Source organism: Hyla sarda, chromosome 9 (assembly GCF_029499605.1).
Source record: "Hyla sarda isolate aHylSar1 chromosome 9, aHylSar1.hap1, whole genome shotgun sequence".
Lineage (NCBI taxonomy): Eukaryota > Metazoa > Chordata > Amphibia > Anura > Hylidae > Hyla > Hyla sarda.
Genome location: NC_079197.1, coordinates 124,347,501 through 124,358,045, shown reverse-complemented (window position 1 = coordinate 124,358,045; position 10,545 = coordinate 124,347,501). Strand labels below are relative to the sequence as shown.

The window sequence follows — 10,545 nt, the reverse complement described above, 5'->3', positions numbered from 1 at the left end:
AATGATGGCTTACAGTAGAAAGATTCACTTGTTTTAGGCTCTTGTTCTTTGAGAAGAGACATCATTTGGTTCTTCTTTAGCCTTTAGAGTCAATCCTTTAAAAGTGAACTACAGATTTGCAAACACATTGAAACAGTAAAAGTACATATGGTTTGGAAGCTTCCTTGAATGAACGGACTATTTGTTAACCGTGTGTCAAAGTCATTAGAGTGGGTGTGCAAGGAATCCATTTTGTTTGACAATTGTTGACAAGCTGGGTATGCATTATCCAGGTTTAGAGTGTTTAATCTTATGATCCTTTATATACCCATTTGACATGTTTGGAGATTTGGGCTTGCTTTGTTAGCAGCACACATTTACAATTACATAGACAAGTTGTATTATTTCTCAATTTGTAGTTTCCACTGCAACTTGTGTGTGCTCATTTATAGGAAAATTATGAAATAAGCTGAGATGTGGCGTTTCACTGAAACTTTACTTTTTGAAAAATTTACAACACTAATACACAACTTACACTACACATTGTACATTTCAGAGAAAAGCTAACAAAATAAGGTTAAGCATTTCAACTTCCTCAAATGAACACAAGATTCACGGGAGGAGGGAAAAAACTTACAGGTTAAAAAAAGTAAAGAAATTAAAAAAATGGAAAAAACAGAACAAACTTCTTTACAGTAGTCCGCTGGTGGTAGAGGCAGAGCATATGCCACATTGTCGTGTAATATAAGTCTTTGGTCCATGTATTATGGTTTTTAACTTTAGTATCTGCTTCTGCCACCTCCTCTGTCAGATCGGCTTCCTCCACGGCCACCACCACGGGGGACACCCCGACTTGAGCTGCTGTATGAATCACGTGGAGGTGGATAGCCTCTATCCATTGATGGTGGCAAGCCTCGTTCCTGTCTGCCAACTCTGTCACGTCCACTTGAGTAGATATCATTTCTGCTGCTTGAGTAACTGTCTCTGCCTCCATAGCCATCTCGGTTGCTGCTGTAATCATCATAGCGACTGCTTCCACCATATGATGGAGGGGGCCCTCTTGCAGGTGGGGCACTACGTGAGTTACCTGCAGGGTCAATGGTCAGGCAATAGGGCAATACTATAAGTTACATATTACATTGCAATTTGATATTTGCAGCTTATTTATGTTTGCTTGTATTTAGTAGTTTTTGCTTTGATATTGTCTGTCTTTTTTCAGGAATTTCTATTTTATAGGATGAATGAAAATATAGCCTACAGGGTGGAATATAACAGTATAGGCACACTTAAACTCATCTCATTTGGGTACTGATCTCCAGAGCAGCAGCTTAAGATTGTAGGTTCTGCCACATGATATCCATGGAGTTGTTTGCTTGACTGTTTTATTTTTTTATTTTTATTTTTTTAATCTTGCTGTAGAACATATTAGCATTCCATGTAAGGAAGAGTATAATTTGTCTGACCCAAAATAGACTAGTATCTTTGTTTTATCTTCAGCATAGGGCAAATATGTATCCTGAAAGACAGAGTAATTTGTATAATGACACCTTACCGTAAGGCTCATACGAGTCCCTGTATGAGCTGCCACTAGGATGATCAGAATAGTCTCTATCACGACCACCATATCCATCACGGTCACTACAAGAATAGAATATTTTCATTTTTAAATGCTTAACCTTTTTGACAAGGCCCCCAGACAATGCTGAACAGCCAGGATGTCAAGTCTGTGTGCAGTCAAATGGTAAATTCAATTACAAATAACATATGAAGATATATATGAGAACCTACCCATATCCCCTGGAGCCATAGTCATCACGGGAACTTGAGTGGCCATAATCCCGATATGCATAGTCTCTTGGAGGTGGTGCATAGTCTCTGGAGTCCCTTGAACTTCCATAATCTCTGCCAGAGTAACTGAACACCACAAATTCCTTAGCTAACACGAAATGACAGACACCAAAAGCCATATACATTGTTTAAATTAAAAATCTGCCTAAAAAATTCAGAGGTAAATCCATAGGAATTCTGTGCAGATTTCACTTGAAACGGCCATGAGAACACAGCTGTACCTGTCATATCGGTCTTTTCCACTGTAGCCATCATCTCTTGGTGACAAGTATACATCTCTACGAGATGGCATTGAGTCTCTGCGAGGAGGTCCTCCATACCCATCCCTTTCACGTGATAGTGGAGCTGCAAAGAGCACAGATTGTCAATGCCATCTAGGATTAGGCAATAGGTGAAACCTCTCATGAAAGAAGCTGGGTTCACATCACGTTTACTCCCATACAGGAGCACATACAGCAATGGGGAGCTGAAACCTTGCGCTCCCGTATGCAATTCATTTCAATGAGCCGGCCGGAGTGAACCGTTCGGTCAGCTCATTTTTGCGCTGTAACCGGACCTAAAACCACAGTTTTAGGTCCGGTTGTAAAAGCACATACGACACGCAAAAATGATCCGACCGGACGTTTCCCTCTGGCCAGCTCATTGAAATGAATTATACGGGAGCACAATGTTTCAGCTCCCCCCTACCGTATGCGCTCCCGTATGGGAGAAAACGTGATGTGAACCCAGCCTAATGAGAGAAAATAAAATAAAAAAAATACACCCCATTAAGTCACCTCTTCCACCCATGCTACTACTGCGAACCGGACCTGATGGTGCTGATCTTTTTGGTGGTGGTCCTCCACTTCTGGGTGGTGGGCCTCGTTTTAGAGGCATCTGCCCCCTTGATGAGCCACCTATATTTAAAAAATAAAAATAAATGTATGCATCTAACCTTACCACTGCTCAACTTAAGTCATAGTTCCTATATTGTACCAGTGTTTAAACAGTTCTGCAAAAGACCAAATATGGCCACTTTCTTTCATAAATAGTATCACAACTGAGTAATGCCTGGTATTTTAGTTCACCTAACAGGGAATGAAGTCATGCTGCAGCACAAAGCCTAATGAAGCATCCACTGTTTTTATCATGCAAAATATAACAGACCAAATTCTGATCTGACTTTCCAGATCTACTAAAGTTAGTTTAAAGCGCCAAAGGAGATCTAATGCGTTTGTCAGCATGAGGAGGTAGGCCAGTTCTGATAGGAGGCCTTGGAGGTAACACATTAAGATTTACTATTAGTATTTCATTAAGTGTTGCAAGAAATGGCACTAAAAACTGCTTTTAGTCTATCACAGGCTCTAAACATTGCCTTAGTATTTCAAGCTTGAGTGCATACATCTTAAAGGGGTACTCCGGTGAAAATCTTTTCTTGTAAATCAGCTGGTGCCAGAAAGTTAAAACATTTGTAAATTACTGCTAGTAACAGAAATGGGGTCCGGCAACACAGTTAGACGCTAGCTGCTAATCGACTTAAGGTCCGTCCATGAGGCAGGGGTGAGTGTAGGAAGCTCAGGAGGCCTCCTGAGCTTCCCACACTCATCCCTGCCTCATGGACGGACCTTAAGTCGATTAGCAGCTAGCGTCTAACTGTGTTGCCGGACCCCATTTCTTTGTTACGAGCAGTATTTTATTTGCATGGTTTCTGTCCAGGCACCACTGTTACGCAAGACATTTTTAATGTATATGGACTACCACTATAGTTTGATATTTGTGGGACCTCTATTGTTGAATTTATTGTATCTCCTCAGTATACCGTTAGGTGCCATTGCCACTATCTCTACTTTATATATTTGTAAATTACTTCTATTAAAAAATCTTAATCCTTCCAGTACTTATTAGCTGCTGAATGCTACAGAGGAAATTCCTTTTTTGGAACACTGATGACATCACAAGCACAGTGCTCTCTACTGACATCTGTCCATTTTTGCAACCATGCATAGCAGATTTATGCTAAGAGAAGCATGTTTGGCTTAGTGGTTAGCACTGCTGCCTTGCAGTGCTGGGGCCTTGGGTTCAAATCCCACTAAGGACAACAATAAATAAAGACTATTATAATAACATCAGCAAAGAACTGTGCTCGTGATGTCATCAGAGAGCATTCCAAAAAGAAAAGAATTCTCTGTAGTATTCAGAAGCTAATAAGTACAGGAAGGATTAAGATTTTTTAATAGAAGTAATTTACAGATATGTTTAACTTTCCAAAACTTTTAAAAGAAAAAATGTTTTCACTGGAGTACCCCTTTAAGTCAATCCACAAACCACATGAAGGAGAAACCTCTTTTAAACAATGCATAAATTTAGGTCTGAGGAACAAGTAACTCAATACACAGTAGTATTGTAATGACGTGTGTTCTAATTTTACCTCTTGATCCTCTAAGACCTCTGGGTGGGCCTCTGCTTTTAGGTGGAGGTGGTCCTCTTCTGCTGTCTGCTCCAAAGGTGGGCTTGATTGCTTGCTCAACTTTTATTGGCTTTCCATCTAAAGCCTAAAAGTTTAAAAAACAAACAAAAAAAAAACACAATTAGCATGGGCCAATTTTCACTGGTATCTTAAAATTGTATTTAAAAAGCCTTAATACCTGCATTGGACATTAAAACAAAACCACAAAATTATTAACTATTAGGGCCCATTCACACTACAAATCCACAAAAAGAATCTTCTATGTGCAACAGAATCACACTGAAGACGTCCGGCAGCTGAACTGGAATTTGAGCAGAATAGCTCTTAAAATTCTGTAGTGTCAGCTGGCCCTTCTGGCTTGTTCACACAGAAAAGTTTTGCGTAAACCATGTTCTCTTTATACAACAGGTTAGGCATCCTGAGTGGCCCCTCTAAACTAGTATGAAAGAGGGCAAGGGATCCCACTCCAATGAATTTAGGGGTCCTGAGATCAGACTCCCCAGAGTGAACTGCTGAAGTTGTTCCAAGGGGTGTACAGTATTGCCAAGCACACAAAATTCCTATGAATGAATGTCAAGAACTAATTCAGTAACTAGAACTAATGCATGCAGCCTGACAAATCAAAACCCTCTTAAAACAGCACCAGAGTTTTGCCTTTACGGTAAACTAGTTCTTAATCCACATACCTTTCCATTCAGCTCCCTAGCTGCATCCTTGGCATCTGCCGGACTCTCAAATGTAACAAAGGCAAAACCTCTGGACTTGTTGGTTTCACGATCTTTCATTAGAAGAACTGTGGGAGAGAAAGATTCTTTCAATACACTGTTAAGGAAACCAGTGTAACTTCTATAGCCTTAAGAGAAGCTCAGAACTTCTTAGAGGACAAAGAGGCTTTATCAGCTCAAACCTTGATCAACGCCAAATATTCATCATAGCAATCAATTTCTTAACCACGTTCAGGAGAAAAAGTAAAAACAATTTACCTTCAACGATGCGGCCATATTTCCCAAAAACTCCTTCCAGAGCCTTTTCTGTGGTCTCGGTGTTCAGACCACCAATGAAGAGTTTACCGGGGCGATCGGCTTCAAACATTTTATAACCTAAAAAAATGACACAAGTCAATAAAACTCAATCACTACAAACCTTTACTAAAGAGTCGCTAACAAAAACGCACTATGTAATCATATACGTATTTTCATGTAAATGCAGGCTTCCCATTATTCATTAATCTATAGCAATAGACTGAGCAGTTACACAAGTGCACTGCCACTCCATTCTGAAGATTGCCAGTGGTCCTTGCAGGTATAAAGTTTTTGCAGCGGTTTTAGGCAACGGTCACATCACGGGTGAGTGAGCTCCTTGACGAAAAAAAAAAAGACAGGCGTTGAGCAGGGAAAATACTGCATGGGTGGTATTTCTCTGCTCAAGGATCTGTCCGGCTTGACTGAGAAGAGAAAGGCAGTCAGAGAAGGCACTATCATGTGCAGTACTCAAAGTCACCCCGCGGGAAGGAAGACACTTACACATTGGTTGTGTAGCAATGTAAAGCTTAGATGAGTCCCATCTGCAGCAGTCCTGTGAAAGTATATGGAGCAAGGACAACTTTGGAAATACACAGGATCACGCGGCGCTGAATGGCATAAAGATCAGGACAATGCATCCTCCAGGTGATTAACTTTAATGGTCCAGCATGCAACGCATTTCGCTGTACATGCTCAGCAACACACATTGCATGCTGGCCCATTACTCACCTAAAGGCTCCGTTGCCCTGTTCCATTCAGCCCTGGGTGATCCTGTGCATTTCCGAAGTCCTGCTTGACTGTTTGGCATTGAATAGACTTTAATGTGTCAGAACTCAATTGTGATGCAAATGTAGCCCCTCAATGAATACTGCTGTAGGGTGTAGCATAGTCTTCTACATTACACTTTACTGAACAAATAGACACTCATGCCCTAATGCAACTTCAAAGGCACATATAGCAAGTAAACCAAACAGAAGTAAAAAAAAAGTAAGGCTTCAGCTACAGTACATTTGCCATAACTTTAGGAGAGAGGGGGTGGCAGGGGTAGTTGCATCTATAAAGCTACAGATCACAGCCTGAGCCTTGCCCCAAAACTACAGCGATCTGTGTAGACTTGCATGGGACTTCCGGCAAATATGTCTCCTACTCAAAGTTGCCGGTAATTTTAAACAAATATGATGCTGCCAGAAGAACCATCACCGGAGCAAAGTTACCTACATTACTATAGGGTAGCAGGGCTGCGTAATGCAGTTTGCCACCTCATGATAAAGCCCTGCCATGTGCTGGTAGCCATACATCTCTCCCTATAGCAGTAAGATGTCCGCAGCAAAAGTGCAGCAGCCAGAGACCTAAACAATAGGATCACATCCAACCTATCAAGTCACCCCTGCCCAAATTTGTAGTTTTGCATTATCTGGAGGTGCAGTTTGGAGACTACCTGTGAAGGTTTTATCACAGATATAAGGCCCCATAGGAATCTTCTCTAAATATATATAGCACTATATATATAGGGCTGCAGGGCATCATGTGGAGCAGAGGTGTCACCACCTATTAAGTCTCCATTAAGACTCATCAAGATTAAATATGTAAAACCCAACCCGGTGATTAGAGCGACACCCTGAGACCTCTCTGCCAGGGAGAAGAAAGAAACCACAACGCCTAGAGGTCTACACCCTTCCGCAAGATGGCGGCACAGAGGGAGTGTGGGGGGCTGCACAATGGCGTCGAGGTACCACACTTACACTGCACACTACAGACGTACAAAAATAACCCTGTACTGACAAGAGGGAATTAGAGCTATCGCCAAACCTCGTAGAGCGAAGTGGCGGAGATAAAATGGTCACCAGGCTCAGTCACAAAATGGCGGCTCAATCCCGCACCCTCACGCCGCGCACCCTCCCCCCACCACCGGCTCTGAGGAGACAATGAGGATCAGCACAAGGCCGCTCCCGTAAACAAAATACACAGTTCACACCATACATTAATCATATAAAACCCATTGTAGCCACACAAGGCCGCAGCCCGCCACTTACCGCTGCACGCCGCTTCCACACGTTGCTCGTCAAAGAAAATGACCGCGGACAAAGACCGAGCGAGCTTTAAATAGCCGTGACGTCACCGACTGAAAGCGAGGCTCCAGTGCCCGGATGTTCCAGTGAGGCGAATGGAAGAAGGTCACGTAGTGGAGTCACGTGACTGTCTGGCGCTCCGCGCTTTTATCGTACAGTTGGGTCTGGGGGATGTGAGGGGCGGGAGCCGGGGGCTGCGTCTTATTGGTGGAGGGCGCTGGATGGTCTCACCCCTTACTTTATATTTTAGACAATTGCTGAATTGGTACATTTCTGGCACCAGTATGACTGCAATGTCTGCCATGTAGGGTATGTTCAGACGTATACACAAATTAATTGAACGTAATCAAAACAGATCCTCTAGGTACAGTGTAGTGTAGGGAATAGGGATATGTTCTGTGGACTAGAATAAGGGAAACAAGATAAGATTAAATATAATTAATAGAACAAAGAGAATGTATAAAATAAAAGATAAGTTAATTACAATGATAAAAGTATACGTATCCACTGTATACCTTTACTTCTAGATATATACTGTATATATATATATATATATATATATATACAGTGCAATACTTACATGCATTGTATAAAATTTTATTGTTTGGGTGACTTATGTATTTTTTTTTAGCTATCATTAAATTGTGATTATATAGAATTGCCGGTTATACCAATTATTATTATTATTTTTTAAACTACGGGGTAATGTAATGTTGGTACAATCTGCAGCAGCAGAATAGTGAGTGCAGCTCTGACGTATAATACAGAATCTAATTCAGGATCAGTACAGAATAAGTATGGTAAGGTATGTACACAATTTATCAAAACCTGTCCAGAGGAAAAGTTGCTGAGTTGCCCATAGCAACCAATCAGATCGCTTCTTTCAATTTTTTCAGAAGTCTTGTTAAAAATGAAAGAAGCGATCTGATTGGTTGCTATGGGCAACTCAGCAACTTTTCCTCTGGACAGGTTTTCATAAATCTCCCCTTATACCTCTTATTTTATACATTTATTTTATTCTATTCATTTATTTTATTGTTATATTATTTCACTTATTCTAGTCCACATAACATATCCCTACACTAAACTGTACCTAGAGGACCTGTTTTGATTGAGTTCAATTAACCCCTTAAGGACACATGACGTTCTCATACGTCTCCATTTCCGAGTACTTAAGGACACATGACGTATGAGAACGTCATGTGCTTTCCCAGCCCCCCGCAGCCATCTGGAGCGGAGCCGGTGCCCGATGCCTGCTGAAATCGTTCAGCAGGCATCGCGGCATATCGCCCAGGGGGGTCATGATGACCCCCCATGTCGTCGATGGCCGCAGATCGCTGGAAAATTCAGCCCAGCGATCTGCGGCGGATTCTGGGTCAATCGGGTCTCCAGAGACGGCCCCGAACAGCCATGGCCAGCAGGGGTGAGGTGGCACTGGTGCCACCTCACGATCGCCCTGATTCATCGGCCGGTTTACTGGCCGACCAATCAGGACACCTGCTGCGGGTGTCACTCCCGCAACCCGCTCCGCCCCTCTTCCGGAGGACGTGAGCGGATGCGGGAAGAAGACCACGGGAGCTGGGGATCCCGATCCCCGGCGTCAATGTTGGGATCGGGGCCCCAGGAGCAGCAACGGCGGCGAGGGACTGACCTGCAGCGTGGAACAGCAGTTGGGTGAGTGACAGCCTCCTGCTGTTGCTTAGCAACAGCTCCCAGCATGCAAAAAGGGCATGCTGGGAGCTGTAGTTATGCAACAGCAGGAGGCAGACCACAACTCCCATTATTCCCTTATGGGCATGCTGGGACTTATAGTTTTGCAACAGCTGGAGGCACATTTTTTTCTATGGAAAAGTGTACCTTCAGCTGTTGTATAACTACAACTCCCAGCTTGCACAATCAGCTAAAATGCATGCTGGGAGTTGTAGTGGTGCATCTGCTGGTTGCATAACTACAACTCCCAGCATGCCCGTTGGCTGTCGGCGACTGCTGAGAGTTGTAGTTTTGCAACAGCTGAAGGCACACTGGTTGTGAAACACAGAGTTTTTTTTTTTTTTTACTTAGTGTTTCATGACCAGTGTGCCTCCAGCTGTTGCAAACTACAACTCCCAGCATGCACCGGACATGCTGGGAAATGTAGTTTTGCAACAGCTGGAGGCACACTGGTTGTGAAACACTGAGTTAAGTAACAAACCAGTGTGTCTCCAGCTGTTGCATAACTACAATCTCCAGCATTCCCAGCCAAAGTAGTATGCCTCCAGCTGTTGCAAAACTACAACTCCCATCAGTGGACCGTACATGCTGGGAGTTGTAGTTTTGCAACAGCTGGATGTTCCCCCCCCCCAATGTGAATGTACAGGGTACACTCACATGGGCGGAGGTTTACAGTAAGTATCCGGCTGCAAGTTTGAGCTGCGGCAAATTTTCTGCCGCAGCTCAAGCTGCCAGCGAGAAACTACTGTGAACCCCCGCCCGTGTGACTGTACCCTAAAAACACTACACTAACACAAAATAAAAAAAAAAGTAAAAAAACACTACATATACACATACCCCTACACAGCCCCTACAATTTTTTTTTTTTTTACATATGCAAAAGTCGTGAAACACCTGTGGGGTATTAAGGTTCACGTTACCCCTTGTTACGTTCCCCGAGGGGTCTAGTTTCCAAAATGGTATGCCAAGTGTTTTTTTTTTTTTTTTTGCTGTTCTGGCACCATAGGGGCTTCCTAAATGCGGCATGCCCCCAGAGCAAAATTTGCTTTCAAAAGGCCAAATGTGACTCCTTCTCTTCTGAGACCTGTAGTGCGCCAGCAGAGCACTTTTCACCCCCATATGGGGTGTTTTCTGAATCGGGAGAAATTTGGCTACAAATTTTGGGAGTTATTTTCTGCTATTACCCTTTTTAAAATGTAAAATTTTTGGGAAACCAAGCATTTTAGGTAAAACATTTTTTAAATTTTTTTTTACATATGCAAAAGTCGTGAATCACCTGTGTGGTATTAAGGTTCACTTTATCCCATGTTATGTTCCCCGAGGGGTCTAGTTTCCAAAATGGTATGCCATGTGGGTTTTTGTTTGCTGTTCTGGCACCATAGGGGCTTCTTAAAGGGGACATGCCCCCCAAAAACCATTTGTCGTTCCTTCCCTTCTGAGCCCTCTACTGCGCCCGCTGAACATTTTACAT

The 10,545-nt window shown here is 42.8% G+C and overlaps 1 protein-coding gene and 1 non-coding gene across 3 annotated transcripts; both read right to left on the bottom strand.

Annotated features, from left to right (window-relative positions):
• Positions 1-456: 456 nt before the first annotated feature.
• Positions 457-7,471, bottom strand: RBMX (RNA binding motif protein X-linked). Of its 2 annotated transcripts, none has more exons than XM_056540819.1 (9): positions 7,329-7,471; positions 5,257-5,373; positions 4,960-5,066; positions 4,235-4,358; positions 2,604-2,723; positions 2,049-2,172; positions 1,768-1,893; positions 1,532-1,617; positions 457-1,066 (listed from the first exon to the last, which is right to left on the bottom strand). In XM_056540819.1, exons 2-9 carry the CDS (start codon positions 5,363-5,365, stop codon positions 759-761), a joined length of 1,104 nt encoding a protein of 367 aa, XP_056396794.1. In that variant the 5' UTR covers positions 5,366-5,373; positions 7,329-7,471; the 3' UTR covers positions 457-758. The 2 variants fall into 2 exon arrangements, with proteins under 2 accessions (XP_056396794.1, XP_056396795.1); XM_056540820.1 differs by having other exon boundaries at positions 2,637-2,723.
• Positions 5,135-5,209, bottom strand: LOC130292202 (small nucleolar RNA SNORD61). The gene has a single exon (XR_008848110.1). It is a non-coding gene; the product is annotated as a small nucleolar RNA SNORD61 (small nucleolar RNA).
• Positions 7,472-10,545: the final 3,074 nt, after the last annotated feature.

Coding starts and splice junctions, on each gene's coding strand:
- RBMX (XM_056540819.1), bottom strand. CDS start 5,365: ATGTTTGAAGCCGATCGCCCCGGTAAACTCTTCATTGGTGGTCTGAAC. Junction 5,067..5,256: donor ATATGGCCGCATCGTTGAAG/GTAAATTGTTTT, acceptor TCTCTCCCACAG/TTCTTCTAATGAAAGATCGT. Junction 1,067..1,531: donor GGACTCGTATGAGCCTTACG/GTAAGGTGTCAT, acceptor TTGACCCTGCAG/GTAACTCACGTAGTGCCCCA.